This window comes from Jaculus jaculus, chromosome 16 (genome assembly GCF_020740685.1).
Source record: "Jaculus jaculus isolate mJacJac1 chromosome 16, mJacJac1.mat.Y.cur, whole genome shotgun sequence".
In the NCBI taxonomy this organism is placed as follows: Eukaryota; Metazoa; Chordata; class Mammalia; order Rodentia; family Dipodidae; genus Jaculus; species Jaculus jaculus.
The window spans coordinates 56,555,121-56,575,724 of NC_059117.1; the positions used below are offsets into that span (position 1 = coordinate 56,555,121).

Consider the following 20,604-nt stretch of genomic DNA (forward strand, 5'->3'; position numbering starts at 1 on the left):
TTTAGGTTTTCACAGAGTTGGCACTCAGTGATATTGATGGGGAAACAGAATAATTACAATTGTATACTGAAGGGGCCTTTGAGGTTTTTCTCTTTAAAGATGTGGCTACAGCAGTTGCCTTTTGCCACAACTTGAAAGATAACACAGAATGAGTTAGAATGTGAGAGGGATCTAGTCCAGAGTTAGTTCACAAAGCTGTGAGTGGTGGTGTGAGTGGAAAGAGAGGAGGGGAAGGAATGAATGAGAGAGGAAGAGAAGAACAAGAGTGACAATATGGTAGAGGTAGCTAAAAGAAGAAAGTGACTTGAACAGCTATTCCTCTTGAAGTTAAAACCTGTGTGTTTGTTATAAAGGTCATGGTGTTGTCCTTCAGCAGTATTTTAGTAATGTTGACTTACCATTGTGACCAATAAAATCTTGTGTTTCTATGGTTTACACAATAGTTATTTAGTTTTCACTCAAGTGACAATGCATTCCTTTGGTTCTTCCACAGTGTTCCCTGATGGGTGTGCTAGAAAGGTCTTACCAACTGCAGAGACCAAAATATTCCTTCCCAGCATCTTGATGAATTTTGGGTCTCTCTTGTAGTCACCATCATTTGCCAAAAGAAGCTTCTCTGAGTAAAAGTGTGAACAACATACTCATTTAGCCAGAACAGTGTAAGCTTCGCCTTGTGACAGGGCCTGTGACCTGCCAAGCCATTGGTTCTTGACTAGGTTTTCTATACCAGCCATGAGTTTCCTCTCATGAAGCAGGTTTCACATCCAATCACAGAGTAATTACTTACCCTCATAACTGACATGCCACTATTGCACCAATGGGCACATCTTGTCTTGCTGGCCAGTTATGTAGGTCACGGGATCCACTGCAGGCTCAGACTGTTGATGACTTTTCTCCCCCCACAGCTTGCATAGCACTTTCCAGCACTATGACAACTGGCAAACAGGGACCAGGCTTCCAGCTCAGCTCCTGCTTGTCCTATAACTGAAGCATGTGGTGTCTTCAGCAATGAGCTCTTGCCATCCAGTTCTGGAAACCATCTAGTTTTTAGAAGAAGGCTATGTAGATTTCTGCTCAGCAGTACTTTGTATTGATTTTGTGGATACAAACCAGATTGATGTCATTCCTAGTGAAACCCATTTTCTTTAATATTTTTTATTTATTTGCAAGCTGAGAGAGAGGACAGACAGAGAGAGAATTAGGAGCAGCCAGGACCTCCAGTTGCAAATGGACTCAAGATGCAAGTGCCATTGTGCATCTGGCTTTACATGGGCACTAGGGAACCAAATCCAGGTCATTAGGCTTTGCAGCCGTAACTACTGAGCCATCTCTCCAGCCCATGAAATCCATTTTTGAAGAAGCAAATTAGAATTGTCCTTTCCCTGTGTTCACCATTTTAGGAATTTCTTTAGTACATGGTTTTTCTTGCATACAGCCATGCTTACTATATCAATTATTTCAACTTTAATCTCTGTAGTACTTACTGGAAATATGTTGAAGAGTTATGATCTGATGGAATTTAAGGCTGTACTTGACAATATTGTCAGCTCTAGGTCTGTCTGTCATAATGTTTGATGTTGAATGTTTGTAATTTGGGTTTTATTAAGGTTTCCACTGCAGTACAACTGCCTTATTCATCCCTTCTCTAGTTTTAGCTATAACAACATTAAAAAATAGAGTATTTCAATGGTATGCCATTTAAAGCAGACATTGTATAGTATTTACATGGTTTGAACTATCTTTGTAGAGTAGCACTAGGTGGGAAGTTCTGATGTGGACAGAAAAATGGTAGTAGGTTCAGTTACAAACTCAGGGGCACCCTTGACCCTCATCTTCCTAGCCAACATCTAAGAAAGCCATTCTGCAGTGTCTCACAGAGGTTATACATGAATGTGTCTATCACATAGTCCTCTCAGCACAGGGACCCACTAACAAGAATGTCAGTTATTAATTAGAGATCAACTGCTTGATTTATTTAACTGATACCATTGTATTGAACTGTCTCATTTGAGCTCCTTGCATTTGAGTTCTAGAAACTGAGCAACTACATAGGAAATTATGTTTGGAATAACACTGAATAAAAACTGAAATTTAGCTTGTATTTAAGATATAGTCATTCAAAAAGAATTGACCTCTGATTAAACCAGAGAGGAGACATTTCATTATTCAAGAGGTAGCACAGTTTGGTGCCCTAAAGGATTTCATTAAAAGATTTAATGTGTGTTTGTATCTGTGCATATATTTCATTAAAATTAACACAAGTTTCTATGAGCCATTCCTTTGGTGTGAGAAAGCAAACAGTGGACTATAAATGGTGTAAGCATTCTGTTTCCTTCTTCATCCCCTTTCTCATGTTTCCTTCCTTCCTCCCTTTTTTAAAAATAAAGTTTAATCATGAGCTTCTTGAAAGTAGAAGATGTAAAAGATGACTTCAAGGGACCCTTTAAGAGAGGTGTCCATCAAGACTGGGTGAAGAATTAGCCACAGCCAGCAAATAAACAGTAGCATCTCTCAAATATTCAGCTACAGACTGAGTTGGTCCAATGTGCAGGTTAGCAAGTCTGCAGCGGCTGACCAGGGCTGTAAGTTTGGGTAATGAGTTGCTCTTAGGGCCATGGAATGTTTCCAGGTAGATATGTCCAGAGGGCATCTAGGAATGTGTGTCAAGAGCTCCATTGAGAGATACAGAGCTAGGTATCGTGGAATATGAATCTTACTTATGTTTGAGGAAATACAGAGAGCTTTCCAGGAACGATCTGTTGGAGTGGAATCACAAGAACACCACTGTCACAGAGCCAGTATGCTCAAGAGCAGGGAGACATTGAGAAGATGCCAAATGTGAGGGAACTGGATAGTATGATTTTTATCTGTGAACCTGAAAAAGGTTACTGTCAAGTACAGAGAGAGAACTAGGGTGTGAAATAACCAACTTCTTCTACTGGAAGTTGTTGACATACGCAGGGAACACAGTGAAGGGGAAATGAATGTGTTCTTTCAGACTAGAACAGTGACATGGGGAAAACAAGAGTGCTGACAGACCAAATGAAGAATTGAATAGCATGTGGAGTCTTGAGCTAAAATACATCAGCAATGTAGTTCTGTAGGTTATTTTTAAGAACACAGTCCAGGCATGCTGGCTCATACTTGTAATCTCAGCACCTGAGAGGCAGAGGAAGGAGGATTTCTATGACTTTGAGGGCAACCTGAACTGCATTAGTGGTTTTGATTTACTTTCCCTGTTGATTAGTTATGTTTAGCATTGTTTTATGTGCTTGTTTTTCTTGGCCATGTGTTTACCTTTGGAGTAATAGAATGTAATGTCTCTTCAGATTCCTTATCTATTTTGCCCTGGTTCTCAATTTTTATGGTAAGGATTTTTATGTATTATGATACAGGTTTTTGTCAGATAAATAATTTACAAATGTGTTCTCTCATCTGATTCATGTCACTTTCTTAAAGGTATCCTTTGAAATGCAAATATTTTTTAAATATTTATTATTTACAAACAGAGAAAGAGAAAAAATATGGAATATGGGCACTCTGGGGTCTTCACCAATGCAAATGAGCTCCAGATACATGTGCTACTTTGTGCATCTGGCTTTCCGTGGGTACTGGAGAATCGAACCTAGGCTGTCAGGCTTTGCAAGAAAAGTTCCTTTAATTGCTGAGCCATCTCCCCAGCCTTCAAAGATTTCTAATTTTGACCAACTTCAGTTATGTCTTCTAACACTTGTTCTTTTCATACCATATGTGATTGCGAATTCAACACCATGGAGATTTATTAGTGTGTTGTTTACTTCTAAAAGGTTGATAGTTTTAGGCATTGCTGTTAACTCTGTGGTCCACTTGAAGATACATTTTGTGTATGCTATATGATAGAGATCTGCATTCACTGATGTGCATATGTGTTGTGCTTGTTTAAAAGACTTTTTCCAGCTGGAGAGAGGCCCCAATGGTAAAAGGCACTTGCTTGCAAAGCCTAATGGCTTGGTCTCAATTCCTCAGTGCCCATTCTCTCTCCCCACCCCACTCAATTTCCTCCCTCCTTCCCTCTCCTCTCTCACCTTACAGATAAATAAATAAATAAAAATAAATTGCTTTTTAAAAAGAAAAAGAAAAGAAAGAAGAGCTGACCAGCTCCCTGAGGGAATGTTTCTGAGGCCAGGTGCTAGTAACAAAGACAGCTTGTGCAACTTAACTCTTACTTTCTATATATGGAAGTAGCAAATTTGGGGGTGAGCTGGAGAAGTATGCTACATCTTCCTGAATACTCAATTCAAAATGTAAATAAATTAGAAAAGGGGACATTTTTATTTCTCTTTGGTGACTGTTTCTTTTGTGAAGCTCAAGTTGTGCGTAACGCACAGGTGGTTCAGATGCTTCTCTGCCGTCTGAGATCTTGGCTTGCCAGGCCATGACTGGTATGTTATTTTAGGGAATTGGTCTTATCAAGTATGTAAATCGAGACTGGCAGGGGTTCAGAGGTTTTGTCTGTGTCCTTACCCAATTATTGGTGTTTTTACTTCCTATTTTTTAACTTTTCAAATTTTTTATAAAGTTGTAAGCTATAGATGCATAGATGAAAAACTACCTAAAATTTTCTGTCAATTGCTGCAAGACTTTCAAGTTATTACTCATAATATATTCATATTCTATTTCTACTTCCTATCACAAAATGTAGTAATTATTACTATATACATGAGATCATTTTAATCCTGGTGCTTAAATAATATTCGTACATACAACAAATTAGAAAATTTTACATTCTTTTTTTTCGGGTGAAGATATACATGAACTTGATTAATGCATAAATTTGAAACTTTGTATTTCAAAATACTGTTTTTAAAAGGGGGTTCTATTTGTTTTAACTTAGTGATAGCTTCTATAAATATAGACAATAAAACCATAATAATTCCCTTCCTCTACTCCCATTCACTCCTCTCAAATCCACCTTCTCTTGAATCCCTGCCCCTTCCAATTACTTTCTCTTATTTTGATGTCATCATCCATTTATTCCTCCTATTATGAAGGTTTTTTGTGAATTTATTTTCTAGTAGGGACTTGAAATCAGCTCATGGTAATGCAGGTTGTTTTTGGTTTTTTGTTTTTTTGTTTTTTCCCAGAAAGAACATTGCTTAGGAAGGGAGTAAGTATATGGGTCAGTGGGTCAGTATATTATCAAACATAATTACTATAGCAGCATACATTTTACTTTTAGTGTGACCCTCATTCACAGGTCATGTAAGGAATTCAACTCCTAGACAAGTATTACAAAGGAGAAGATAAGATTCAAAGTCTTATGTTAGAGTTTGACAGTGTTGTCCAGACAATATCACTTACTACTGAGGCCTGTATAACTGTGTTGAAATCAGGATTGTGAGTATGTTGGATTATGTCTGCCTCTCCAGTCCCTAGTATCACTGCATCTGTGTACATTGAAGAGGACAGTGAGTGGTAATAACAGGCAGAAATGGTGAAACTTCTGTGAACCCTCCAGCAGCCAGTGAATATCAGACCACAGATTTCTCTAGCTTTAATTACAGGCAAAAGAAAAGACAAAATTAGCATTTTAATATAGAAATATCTTAGGCTTTAGGAGAATTATGATAAATCTAATGTTGCCTAGTGAACCAAAGTGGGGATATTACCACAAACTGTCTCCTTAGGAATATTTGTTTAAATAAAGGCAACAATACTTCATCCTTATTTTTTTTTTGGATAATTATCACTATTTCAGGCTGTTCTTTGTTCCAGGTTTAAAATACCTTCACTTTAAAAAAAAAAAAAAAAAAGTAATTGACAGTGTTTTTTCTATAAAACTCCAAGAAGAGAAAGTGTCTGTTTGGCACTAACAAGATCATTATTTTGGGGGAGCATGTGTGCTCTCAGCTCCAGTTAACTCCTGCCATGGCATGTCTGACTTGGACACATTTAGGCTATCTCATTTCAGTTACTACATAGTAAACTAACTCTGTCATGGTTCAGGTTGCCCACCTGTCTCCCCTAAAACACCTGCAGTGTATGTTTGCCTAACCCTGGAATGCTTGGCCTACGGGGTCCCAAGAAATTCCACCAGCCCTTTTTGTTTATAAACAGCTGAGCAATTCGTTTTGCTAATGACGGTTGCTTTTCCCCTAGCATTGAAGCAAGAACATATTCACTAAAATAAAGACTCATTTTTCATCAAAGAGAAACATTCAACATATTTTCCAGTGCTGTTTGTTTCTTCTGAGCCTTATTTTCCCACTTTTCTAATCTGGCATGCTTTAATGTTAGGAGCAAGAAACTATGTATTTGTCAAATAGCTTTCTTCATGCCATCCCTACATCATATCACAAGCTTGAAGAATGTTTTCAGTTAAGTGTGATAGTAACTTTGTTAGTTTTGTTTAATATAAAAATTATAACCAGCAAACTATAAAAATAATACTAATTTGGACATATTACAGGAAAACACCTTGATTATTATAATCTTATAACCTAACAAATACTAAATTAATAGCATAATGTGGTTTTACAGCTTTTAAAAAAATTTGTGCTTCTATTCAGAAATAATATCTTTCTCTCCACTTATCAAATCCCATGTGCTTGATACATCTTCCTAGATATGTGTTTAGCTGTTAAAAACATGCTGGAAAGATGGCTTGGTGGTTAAGGTGCTTGCCTGGGAAGCCTAAGGATCCAGGCTCAATTCCCCAGAACCCATGTAAACCAGATAGACCAGGTGGCACATGTGTCTGGAGTTTGTTTGCAAGGGCTGAAAGCCCTGGTATGCCTTTTCTCTCTTTCTCTATCTGCCCCCCCTCTCAAAATAAATAAATAAAATATAAAATACTATATATATGTGCATGCATGCAGAATCTATCAAACTTAGGTATAATTACCAGAAGTATAAACCATCACTTTTCAGGGCTGGAGAGATGACTTAGTGAATAAGACATTTGCCTGTGAAGCCAAAGAACCCAAGTTTGATTCCCCAGAAGCCACATAAGCCAGATAGATACACAGGGTGGTGCATGTGTCTGGAGTTCGTTTACAGTGGCCAAAGGCCCTGGCATGCCCATTCTCTCTCTCTCTCCTCCTCCCTCCCTCCCTCCTTCCCCCCTTCCCCTCCCCTCCTCTTTTTTCTATCTCTCTCAAATAAATAAAAATACATCACTTTCCAGCCAGGCATGGTGGCCATGCCTTTAATCCCAGCACTTGGGAGGCAGAGTTAGGAGGATCACCTTGAGTTGAAGGTCTGCCTGGACTGGAATGAAACCCTAACTCAAAAACAGACAAACAAAAAAGTGCCATCGTTTCCCTACCTACTTCATATCACATATCTTTGTTATACCTGCTCATGAAGTCAAGGCCTGCTTGTCAGTGCCCACTCATATTGGAGGGTTTCATGGTCTCTATCTGAGTTCTGATCAAGGGCCTGGCACTGTGCTATTTGCTTAAATTTCCTTGCATGAATGAATCTTTGCCAAATTCCTTCAGGCAGTGCAACTAAAGCAAGAAGTGGGACTGACTTCTCTGTTCATCAGCTGACATGTCTCGCTGAGCCCTGGTCCCCTACCCCTCCCCACCGGACACACTGTGCCTCTGAAGCAGATAGCCATGTCTTATCTATTGTAGGGCATTTGCCCTCAATGTGGAAGTTTGCCCCCACATTAGCTCTACTGGTGACTTAACACATGAGGATTAGCATGTCTGGAATTGCTTCTTTTTTGATCTTCTTGTACATGTGTATATCAAGATCCTGTGCTGGTCCAGGAAAGTGAGGACTCCCTGTTCGTTCTGGAGTCTCAGTGCTGATTCTGAAGGAGGTGCCATCTTCAGTTGAGGGGCAGGCTGGGGGTAGCAAGCGTGACATTATTTGCACTGACCTTTCTTTATGCATGAGTTTGATTTGTACCAGAACCAGGAAAGTTGACATATATATATAGTTAAATGTACTTCTTGCAGTATCTTTTACTTAGTAAGAATTGGAATTTAAATATCATTATACTACTGTACCAAAGTGAGTTTGAACTGAAAATATTGAAATATCACTGGGGCTAAGCAGATTGTCCCTTACTGAAGCAGCAGAGAAGGGCAGCAGGTGTGGGAAGAGCATTTGTTTTAACTGAAATTACATTAGGAAGCAGGTTACTATATAGTGAAGATCTTGAAAAAGAAGGGTAAGTATGACAGAGATGAGATAGATTTTAGTTTTGTCTTTTAAATTGATTTCTGTAACTAAGCTCTTTTTGGTGGTGGTTTTCTGAACTTGCCCATTGCATGTTGTCATTTTTGGTTTTTCAAGGTAGGGTCTCGTTCTAGCCCAGGGTGGCCTTGAACTCATTTGTTTTATGATCTTGCCCACAGCATGTTTTATGATCTTGCTTCTGCCACTACTCATTTTGCTTCTGCAAATCACCATGTCCACTTTAATGTGACTCCCACAACTCCAGTCTGTCTCTGCTGGTGTGTGTCGGGGAAGGAGGGATGCAGCATTCTTCTTTTATTGGTATAAAATAAGGAGAAAGGTTGTGCAAAGGCTTCAACAACTTCAGGAGTGAAGAAGGGAAGGATGATTTGTGAACTGAGTTATGTGAAATCTTTGTAGGTGACATATTTCAGGCTCATCTTGGTTAGTCTAGGAAAGGCGTGATGAACCCAAAGTGGGTTGATTTTTGTGATTTCTACATTCTGACACAGACTTCCCAGGTTACAGAATATAATTTGAATCTTCCATATTAAGACCAATATGAGTTTAGCAAGATAGGCTAACCATTTTGCTGTCTGTCTTCCAAAGAGGAATCCACCACAACAAAAGCAGTTGTTTGTGTGTAATGTCCATTACTTTGGAGATGCTTATCCAGATTCCTGACTGTGTCAACATACTCTGCACAGGAGAAATTAGAACTCTCAGCAGGGTGTGGTGGTGCATGCCTTTAATCCCTGCACAGGGAGGCTGAGGTAGGAGATTGCTATGAGTTTAAAGCCAGCCTAAGGGTTGGAGAGAGTGGTTAAGGCATTTGCCTATGAAGCCTAAGGACTGAGGTTGAATTCCTCAATACCCACATAATCCATTTGCACAAGGTGGCACGTGCACCTGGAGTTTTAAAGAGTTTGTATGAAGAAAGAAGGTAAAGTTTTTCCTTGGTTATGTTTCATTTCACCTGTTTCTTTCTTGCTCAAATGTGTCTACTAGACATTTTTAAATTACAAATGAAGTTTGCATTTATGAGCCATGTTATATTCCTATAGGAGTGCTATTTTAGATTATCTGTGTGTCTGTGATAGTTGTAGAAATAACACCAACTTAACAGTAACTCTGATTCTAGTCTTGAATTTCATATGCTTGTTACTCAACATCAGCATCTTCTTTAAATTCTGTTGTTCTCGTTTAGTGGTGGTGTAAACCACCTTTCCCTTTGATACCCGAGTCTCCCGGGAACTTTAATAGGTCTCCCTGAAAGCAATACTTGAGCCTCATTCATGTGTTCAAGGCAGATCATCATTCCTAATAACGGCTGTAAGTGCTTAGATAGATCAGCACTTCATGACTTGAATTGCTTGTCATTTCTTTATAAAGACCTTTCAAGAAACTGCTCCATGGGAACCCTCTTTGATTATTTTCTTACAAAAGTAGTATAATCCTTTATTAGTTTGTAGGAAGTCAGAGAAGAAAAGCCTTTCATGTTAGTGCAAACAAAATGTATTTCCAGGTACTGAGCATAAGGAGCAGAATCAGTGTTGAGTGATAGGCCCATGGAAGTTAATTTTTAAAATAAACAGTTGTAAGTAGACTGTCAGCCTGCCAGTGGCTTTGACCTCTATTTTGTTTTCCCATTATACCTGGGTCCAGGTTGCATCCGCTACCATGAGGAAACCTATATAATTCCTCGAGAGAGAAAGAGTTACACTGTGCGACTTAATAGTATGGTAGTCATGGAAGCATCAGTTATCTTCATCAAGGCAATTCACATTTGATTATTACAGAACTCTGTTGAATACCAATCCAGTGGAGTAGTAGCTGGAGCTAAATCAAGGGATTGTCACTTTTGTCAGATGATTAGGGCTGGCTTGGAAAAGATATGAAAGGGTTGAACTGTGTAAGTATTCTCTTTACACTGGAAAACGAAAAGGTCCATCATGGTCATTAAAATGCAGCTTGATGAATTTCAAACTGTTTAACCTTAGCAGTTATATTCTCCTTTCCCTCCACTCCTGCATGCAAGCACATCAGTACTTTGGGATTATGCCTCCAAGGACTGATATCTAAGCATACTATTGTGATAAAATTCAGCACATCTGAGCCTACATATATCTCTCATAGGACAGTACATGCTCTGGTTTAAAGGCCTAGTTGTTAACTGAAATACATGCTCAAGTAAATATTTATCTCTAAGTTGATAATACTTTTTAGTGGAAAATGTATGTAATTTAACGTTTTGGAAATTATGAAATGCATTTAAATTTTGTTGTAAATAATATTGATTTAATAAAGTATGTTTAATTTTATTTGCTTTATAAAGTGGATTGATACATTTATATTATCAGTAGTTAAAGAGTAGCTACACAGTTAATGACACACCCAACCTAATGATCAAAGAACTATTCTATGATGTTATAAATAATATTAAATGCCAGAAAGGGCAATGTTATTGCTGCTTTTATGAAAATGTGCATTGGTCAATTTAGTGATTATCCTGCTAATTTTTTCACTGCCTGGCATATTTTAGGCATTTATTAAACTCACATATAAGACTAGATGACATAGTAATTGCTAATTTAAAGAATTGCTGTATTCTGAAATAACTCATTCATTTGGAAGAAGGACCCGCTGCGCCATCTAGTGGAAAGATTTACATTGGGGTTATCAAATATTAATTGTGACTGACTTCTTCCAAAATGCAGCTTTCTGGACACCTTATGTCTCTCAGCCTTTTATGAGCATTTATAATTTTACATTTCATCACATTTTTCAGTTCTGCTAGAATTTTATCTCATGTTTTGGGAAATTATATTTGGACGTGAGTAAATCATCAAAATAAATCTAACAATGAGATGTTAAAATATATTTGATTTTTGGAAAATATTGATCAGAACCAAAATCAGTTAAGAATTTAAGCAAAAAAGCAAAATTCAAACACAGTAATTATTAAACTTCTTTATTACATATTCCTTTCCGAAGGAACATAAAAATGATTGCTTCTGGTTTTTATATAGTTGAAATAGATATATACATTTTAATTTATTGCTTTATTTTTCTTTAGAGAAATCCAAGGCCAGTGACGTATCAGTTCCATCCCAATTTAGATTATTACAAAGCACGAGGAGCAGACTTTATGAATAAAAGCCGGTGAGTTCCCTTTCTATGGCAGTAGTTATAAATCACAAGCATAGTCTCATAGGTCATCAGAAAATTTTGTGCATTTGTTGAAAATTATTTTTCAGACTTCAGCATATCGGGGCTAGTGTATATAATGAATTTTTGGTAAATAAATTATCTAAGGTCCTTAAGGCATAAGAAAATGGCGTATTTTGATAACAGTGGTAAGATGAAAAGTTAAATAAATGTAAGAATAATTTTTGGCAAAGTGCAAATTAAAATTCCGCCCCAGTAAGAAAGGTGGTCATGAGGAAGACAGATAACAGGCTGGGGGTAGAGCTCAGGGGTCAAAAGCGTGAGGGCCTGAGTTTGATCCCTGTGCCCACATGACAATGCCAAGCACAGCATGGTCATGGTGCATGCCTGTGTTCCCAGTACTAGGAAGGCAGAGACAGGAGGATCCCTGGAGCCTGCTGGCCAGCCCGGCGACCCTAATTGATAACTTGAGACCCTGTCTCAAATAGAGAAGGTCAACATTCCTGAGGAACAGCACCCAAAGTTGTCCTCTGTCCTCCGTGTCCACAGCACCCTCACATATACACACGTGGGCCCACATATATGGCATGCATACATGAACTCACATGTACATAGAAAGAAAAAAAAGCAACAACTACTGAAAACTGTTGGTGCAAAAGTAAACTAGTCCAGTCACTATGGAAGTCATTATAGAGGCTTCTCAAAATAAAAATAAAAAAATAGAACTTCCACATGGGTAATTATCCAAGGACTCCAAGTCAGTGTATCACAGAAATATTTGCATGTCAATGTTTATTATGACACTCTTCACAATAGCTAAGTTATAGAACCAACCAAAGTGTCCAACAGTAGAAATGGATAAAGAAAACATAGTATGTATACTCAATGGAATTTCTTTTCAGCCATGAAGAAAAAAATTACATTATTTGCAGGGAAATGGTTGGAACTGGAGATTATCAAATTAAGCCAATTTCAGAAAGACATATATTGTATGCTTTCTCTCATATGCATTTCCTAGATTTTATACATATAAATGAAATCATATGTGTATGTCATGAAAGTAGAAGTGTAACTTGGAACTAATGGGAAGGGAGGGAATAAAAAAGGAAGAGAGAATGTTCTGGGGCATATGCTCAACATTACAGTATCTACGTGCATGGAAATGTCCTTATATAACACAGTACCATGTACAATGAATATGCACAATGAAGATTTATAAAGACAAATTGAAAAAAATACAAAAAAAAACTTTTACAATTTGAAGTTAGGCAACTTTGTTTTTCTAGCACTAATAAACCTGAATAAATTCTGCTGTGCCTGCTTGGTATAATCTCTTTCTAGATCCTTACTGTTGATTGAAAAGAGGCAGTTCCATAATATGTTTTTAAATTATTTCAGTAACAAAATTAAAATTGGGTTTCCCAACTGTCTTTAGAACTACACAATAAGCTTATGAATGCATCTTGTGTGTGCATTTGTGATTGCATACATAGAAATTTTAAGGGTCACTGTAGGAATAAAAAATCATTAAAATCTTACTTTTTAAAGAAATTAACATTGGCATAAAGGGTTGATGAACAGTTTTGTTCTTTCATAATCTATACTTAGATGTCTCAAGAGTTAACTTGTCAAAGCAAAACCATTTCAAATTAGAATGCAATTTCAGAGTTTACTCTGGAAGACTAAAATGTTAGTGATGATAAATGCAGCCAAGTTGTCCGAATTTTCTTTCTTTTACATTTTGCCTATGTGCTAGCTTTTGTCAAAATTCTAAATAATAAATATATATTCATGGAGTACATACGTGCAGTGTAGTCTGTGTTACAGAGTGTTAAAATTCCTGCCACGTAAGAACCCACAATCTAAGGGGTGAGAAGAAGCCTACAACAAAGTGGCTAATTTTTTGTTTGTTTGTTTGGTTTTTTGAGGTGGGGTCTCACTCTAGCCCAGGCTGACCTGGAATTCATTATGGAATCTCAGGATGGCCTCAAACTCAAGGCAATCCTCGTACCTCTGCCTCCCGAGTGCTGGGATTAAAGGCATGTGCCACCATGCCTGACATAAAGTGGTTATATTTTAAACTTAAAATCTGACTCCTTTTATTATAACAATAAGACAGTGCAATGTTACTACAAAACGACTAAGCCTTGATTGAAATCCATACATCCCTTATGTTGATGTGCTCTGTAATTGTGGGACCAGTTCCATAGCCCATGAGACTTCTCTGAAGCTCCTCTTTGCTCATTTCATCTTAGTCTCGTTCCACAAATAAAAAGCTATTCCCTGTTGTAACTTGTTCATTTAATCCAACAAGTTTTTACTGAGTGCTAGACTCTGATTATTTTAGGCACCAGAGAGCTGCCAGGTCAACAGATCACACAGAGTCCCTGTCCTCAGGAACCTTGCTGTTTGTCCAGTTGCATCTCCTGTTCTTTACACTCCATATTTAGAACCAGGTCATTCTAGCTGAAGACCCCTCTTGCCATTCCTGTGCTTCAGCCTCATGGACCCTCTATTTCTTGCCTTGACTCAAAATCTTTTACACTGACTAACTTGGCCATGCTTCCTCTGGGGGACAGTCCTCCCTAGGACCTCATCCGAGAAGCCAGTCTTTACTCTGTTCACTGTCCCGTTGTCCCGCTCATATCATTCATCACCAAGAAGTGATATCCTCCACGGGTGGATGTATATGTCCCCAGTTTTCACACCAAAATCGAAGCCACCTGAAGTTAGGCACTCCTGGAAAATGGAGAAACCAGTCAACAGAAATCCACTGTGAACATTGGACAGAGATCCACTGTGGACATTAGAAGGAAGTCCACTAAGTACATTTAACAGAGAGATCTACTATGCACATTCAACAGAGAGAGCTCCACGGTGCACATTCTCTTTCAACATCTTTTCCCTCAAAGAAAGTAGACTGTGCCCTTGCCTTCTTCCTTTGTGATTTTACTTTCTCCCATTTATTCTGTTTTCCTGCCTCTTTCTTTCATAAATGTTGTGTTTTACATATTTCCTTGTGACCATTTTGAGATCCTTATACAAAGTATCATTTCATGATTAGAAGGAAGATTTCTCATCATTTCTTTTGCAATTTTGAAGCTTAAAATTGAAATTGAGCCAAATGAAATATCATTTATGTAGTAGAAGATGTAACAAGCTGGTGAACAAAGTAGAAATTAATCAGTGATATTGGAGAAATTGGCAAAGCTTTGAAAAGGTATCAACTTTTAACCAAAATTGATCCCACAATACACTCAAAAAGAGAACATAAAGTATAACTGCCTAACAGTTACTTGAAGACTTGTAGGCAGAGGTAGGAGGATTACCAGGAGTTTGAGGCCATCCTGAGGCTACATAGAGAATTCCAGATCAGCATGTGCTAGAGCAAAACCCTACCTCAAAAAACAAACAAAAACAGTAATTAAGGAAATTGCTGGTGGGTTTTACTACATAACAGATATTTTAAGTAAATATATCTAAAATAATCTAAACCAAGGCCAAAAAAAAGTAGGGGGCTGAGGTGATGACTCAGTTGTTTGCAGGCTTACTACGCAAGCCTGAAGACCTAATTTTGGATTCCCAACACTCACATAAAAATCTGGGCATGGTCACATTTCCCTGTAATCCCAGTACTTGGGGGTGGAGCTGGGCTTGCTGATAAGCCAGTCAAACCAAGTCAATGAGCTGAAGGTTCAATGAGAAGCACTGCCTCAGAAGTAAAGGTGGGGAATAAATAAAAAGACCCTGCCATCAGTCAGTCTCTGGCCTACAAACACAGGTGCTGTCCATCAAAACACATGCAGAAAGAAAGTTAGGAAAGTGCTTGTTCTCTTCTCTATCCTCAGTCCCTGGCAGACCTACCCCCAGCTCCTGGCATTATGTGCTTACCTGTTTTAGGGTGTGCCTTCAGAGTACCCTGTCCTTGGCTGTTGACTCCCACATCTACTGGGTGCTGATGTGTGTGATAGCTTTCTGCTTAGTGAAAGTCTCTTGGGGTGGAGCCCTGCTGGAGGAAGTTGGGCACCAGGGGCAAACTTTGGGGTATAATCCAGCCTGTGTGTGTGGAGAGTCAGCTCCTCCTTGCTGGTAACTGTTACCTTTCTGTTTTTCTGTGGATGTCTGATGTGTGATCTCAAATATAAACATTTTCATGATGATTTCCTTTTTGGTTTTTGAAGGTACGGTCTCACTCTAGCCCAGGCAGACCTGAATTCACTGTGTAGTCTCAGCATGGCCTTGACCATCCCCCCCAGCACTGCAGTGCAGTTGCTCCATCATAGTAAGCACCACTACCCAGTTTCCTTAGAACTTTGATTCTGATTTTTCTTCTATCACACATCAAATCCATCATTAATTCCTCTCAGTATATGTGCTACAACAAGACAATGTCTCTGCACAACTGATACCTCGAGTTCATGTCACTGCTTATCTTCCTGCTGGTCTCTGCCTCCTCTGCTCACTGTAGAATCTCTTCTACCCAACAGCTACCTTAACACAGGTCAGATTTATCCTCCACTTCCCAGAGAGCCCTTTTGTGACTTTCTAAACACTTTGGACAGTCCAACAAACCCTTTCCCATGGCCTCCAAGCAAACCCTGTATGACCTGCCATCTTACTGTCTACAGTCTCTCCGGCTTCACTTGCTACCAAAACTATGCACTGGTTCCCTAGACTATGGCTGTTTGATATAGCGTGCTTTCTGTTCCTCGTGTGCACAAATATGACCCCACTGAGAACATTTAGCTTGTTTTTTTTTTTTCCCTATGCCTAGAGTGTCCTTGCCAGGAGTGCATGCGGCATATATACCAGCCAAGTCTGTTTTTCACATGCATACAGACTCTTCAGACAAGCTCCCTGTGACTTTTCTGTCTGCAGTGGTGGGTCTCTTCACTCCCTGTCCCTTGGTCACTATTTCTGTGTGTTTTGTACCAATACTTTCTGAACTGGTGTCTTATTTATTGTCTGCATATCATCTTGTTAACTGTACTGCAGTACCTAAAATCCTGGAAGACAGCAGGCACTTAGTGAAAGAGAGGGGCCTACATGCTGCAAATAAGCATTTAAAAGTGCAGGTAAAGTAAATAATTAGTCAAATGCATGAAAATTAAAACAAAGTTGTGCCACTTTTGCCTTCCATACTTGCCAATATAATATCAGCAAGCCAGCACTGGTGGCAAAGGTGCATGTGTACCCTTAGTTACCAAATGAAGATCAAAACGAACTTGATCATCTGGCCCTTGTAGCCACCCTGTGTTCCTTTTATCATCATGTAACTGTGTTTAGATACCATATGTATCATATTTATTCATCTGTGATCAGATAACATATGCCTGTGAAGCTCTTGGTTCAATCCCGGTCTAGCTGTCTGAGGTCTAAGAAGCTTCACACTGTACTGGTCCCTCGCTGTGAAGCACTTGGTTAAGTCCCCATCTAGCTGTCTGACCTAAGCTTACATAGGGCCACTCCCCAGAGGCAAAGTGGTCTTGGCTCCTAGTTTGGAGGCTATCAAAAAGTTGGTTCATTGGGAGCATCACTGGATATCAAATGAGGAAGTGGGATTATCTGCGCTCATGGTGGAAAGCCTAAAAGTGATGAGGTAAAGGCGAGAAGAGATACGCAGACACCTGGAGAGCATGGGTTTGGTACCTGCTGCGTCCACACCAGTGGACTTCTATTTGTGTCACATATCCAAACAAGGACCAAAGATGCAAAGATGTGATTTCATGGATAAGAATAGCTTCCAAAATCAAGAAGCCTGATTTCTCTTCTCTGCTCTACCATGAATTGCTATAATTAAGTCTTTAAAAGCAAATGCCTAGGTATTTTAGTGGTAGATTTGTTTTCCATTACATATGTGGATAATATTCGCTGTGCTGTGATTTCCCTGACTTGCATATTTCTTTCTTAAATGGAAGTTAACATTTTTATTTGTTCAACTTTTGAGCTCAGAATGACAATTTAACACTCAAATCTTGTTCCAGTTCTGTCCTTAAATAACCACAACTGGCTGCTATAAGAAATGCTATTTAAATTGTGACTAGTCTTCAGAAAGTCCCATCTAATTTATTTAAGAAACTGTGACTATTGAAATCCCAATTGAGTAGTCACAGAAAGGAACTTCTTATTTTTAAAGATGTGGAGTCTCCTATATTAAGTAGAATCACTTCTCTTTCTTATTCCAGAATGTTCCTGGAGGTTCTGTTTTGAGAAGTGACAAAATTCATCAAAGTGTAACTCCTCTCCTCTACAGAGATGATGGAGTGAATGATCTTTAAGATGTCATTTTGCCTCAGGCACTCCTGTTTCTTCATCTAGTGGTGTCTTTTTCTGTAGGACTTTTAAATAAGTTCATGTGCAAGAATAATTTCATATGAATAACTTAGGCCTTCATGAAGAAACCATCTGTAATTCCCTCATCTCTCACTCAACAGATCAACTGGTAGCCCACTCAACTTCCTCTGCCTTGTCAGGGCTTCACTCTGATTTAAAAGATTCCAGAATTCTAACTGTAGCAGGAAAGTACCATACCCAAGGCCCCTTTATCAAGACTGTATAACCTCTGCAAGGAAACTAGGTTGCATGTCCAATTTTAAAACAATCTTTTCTATGTGGCTCTACTTTATTTAAAAAGTACTTTATTTTTATTTACTTATGAGAGAGAAAGAATGGGCACACCAGGGCCTCTAGCCACTGCAAATGAAGTTTAGACACATGTGCCACCTTGTGCATGTGGCTTATGTAGGTTCTGGGGAAATTGAACCTGGGTGCTTAGGCTTCACTGGCAAGTGTCTTTGCTGCTAAGCCATTTCTCCAGCCCTGTGGCACTATTAATACTAATGAAAAACTTTTACACAGTTTTGGATACTCAGTGTCCAAATTCAGATTTCAGTGCTGTTTTCACATTGGGTCTTTTCTCCAGTCCTTGCTGTCCATCAGGTCTCTGAAAACTGAACTAATGTCCACATGACTTAAAAACACATATCATGGGCGTGCTGCGATGGAACGGCTGTTGGCTCCTCGCTTGCCTGGGTCTGCTTGGCTCGGCTCTGTGGGGTGCTCCGGCAAGGCGGATTCCTGCTTCTACCTGGCGAGCTGCTGCCCTGAAGGACGAAGAGCCATGGCGCTCCAGGTCACCAGGAACATGAAAATTAGCTCCAAGAATAAGATGAAAGCCATGGCCTCCAAGCCCGGGCTTAGACCCAGGACAGCTCTCAGAGACACTGGGAACAAAGTCAGCGAACAGGCCAGAGTGCCTCTGAAAAAGGAAGCAAAAACATCAGCAACTGGGAACGTTGCTGCTAGAAAACTGCTAAAACCTCTGGAAAATGCACCTGACTGTGAGCCGGAGCCTAAACTTGAGCCTGAGTCGGAACCTGTGAAGGATGAAAAACTTTCACCAGGACCTATTTTGGTTGACACTCCATCTCCAAGCCCCATGGAGACATCTGGGGGTGTGCCCCTGCCAAGGAGTACCTGTGTCAAGCTGTCTCTGACGTGATTCTCGCAGTGAGTGACGTGGACGCAGAAGACAGAGCGGACCCAAACCTCTGTAGTGAGTATGTGAAGGACATCTACGCCTACCTGAGGCAGCTGGAGGAAGAGCAGTCGGTTCGACCAGAATACCTCCTGGGTCGAGAAGTCACCCGGAGCATGCAGCCATTCTGATCAACTGGCTGGTGCAGATCCAGATGAAGTTCCAACTGCTGCTGGAGACCATGTACATGACCGTGTCCATCACTGACCACTTCATGCAGAACAGTTGTGTGCCCAAGAAGAGGCTGCAGTTGGTCAGAGTCACGGCTGTGTTCATTGCAAGCAAATACAAAGAGATGTACCCACCAGAGATCAGTGACTTTGCCTTCGTGACCAGCAACACTTACACTAAGCACCAAATCAAACAGATGCAAATGAAGATTCTAAGAGCCCTGAACTTTGGTCTGGGCCGTCCTCTGCCCCTGCACTTCCTTCGCAGAGCATCGAAAATTGGAGAGGTCGATGTTGAGCAACACACTTTGGCCTGTGCTGGACTAAGACATGGTGCACTTTACTCCTTCTCGAATTGTGGTGGGAGCTTTCTGCCTTGCCTGGCCCTGAAAATTCTTGACAATGTTGACTGGACACTGACTTTGCAGCATCACCTGTCCTATACTGAGGAGTCTCTTCTCCCTGTTATGCAGCACCTGGCCAAGGACATCGTCATGGTAAACAACGAACTAACAAAGCACATGACAATCAAGAAATACTCCAAGTCCAGACTCGCCAGGATCAGCACTTTAACCCAGCTGAATTCTACCCTTGTCCAGGACCTGGCCAGGGCTGTGGCAAAGGTGTAACCTGCTAAGGAATGCCAGATCTGCAAATACAATTGGCACCACGTGCCAGACACTTGTACATACTGTACCATGTTTACTTGCTTTTCAATAAAGATTGTGCCTCTCTTTACTCACAGCTGAACTCATTTGCTTTTCCCTTTTCCAGGCTAACCTAAAAGTTGCCTTAAAAAGACAGTGGGAAATGTTCTGTTGAAACAGCTTTCAGTTTACCATTCACTAAGGTATATAATTGTGGGCTGTGCCTAGGACTTGGTCCTCCTTTTCTGTCCTTTGACTTTTAATTTGACACGGTGAGCACACTGAACACTGAATTCCATGGGGCATACCACATGTACGCCAAGACCCCTTGGAAGTTTCTCTGCCTGTTGCTGCTTTTTTAAAGTCCCTATCTGGTCCCTACTTCCTCTTTTCTAGTGGCCCTTCAACCACTGCCTCAAAACTACCAACTTCTAAACCTTTCACACTGAAAATAATTGGCTCATGTGTTCAAACCCCATCCCCCCACCATCATTCTCATTCTCATCTACTTGGAGAACAACAGGTGAGGCCGTATCCTATATGCCGCGTATAAATGCAGTTCTTGGGGAGACCGTTCTTGCTGGGTTCATTTTGTGAGCAGTGCTGCTTTAGCCCGTATAAACAGGCCTCTGTGAATCCCATTTCATAGTTTTTGATGTATTCAACTGTTCCTCTGCCGACTCTGCACTTGTACGCAATGGTACTGTGTTTGGCTTTCTGTATAGTAGTAGCTTTCCTAAAACTGAGAATTAAGTTCTGACTGAGCCAGATGACTTGCTTAATATAGACAGCTATCATGTCTCTGCGTCTTTGTTGAAATGGAAGATAATCAGGTCTTTGTGAATTCAACTGGCAAAAGAAAAATCCTATTTGCTGTTTTAACTTATGCTTCTGATGTCAAATTAAATAA

General features: G+C 39.7%; 2 protein-coding genes across 5 annotated transcripts in view; both read left to right on the forward strand.

Annotated features, from left to right (window-relative positions):
• Positions 1–20,604, forward strand: part of Tbc1d5 (TBC1 domain family member 5) — a 453,289-nt gene that overhangs the window by 376,019 nt on the left and 56,666 nt on the right. For all 4 annotated transcript variants that reach the window (XM_045136200.1, XM_045136202.1, XM_045136201.1 and 1 more), the window contains one exon: positions 11,249–11,334. In XM_045136200.1, coding sequence (XP_044992135.1) covers positions 11,249–11,334 — 86 coding nt within the window. The remainder of the gene's footprint in view (positions 1–11,248; positions 11,335–20,604) is intronic.
• On the forward strand, positions 18,461–19,676 carry LOC105944221 (G2/mitotic-specific cyclin-B1). Its single transcript, XM_012949398.2, is given in 5 exon segments — positions 18,461–18,790; positions 18,793–18,994; positions 18,997–19,360; positions 19,362–19,419; positions 19,422–19,676. Coding segments are annotated over 5 exon segments (1,209 nt in total).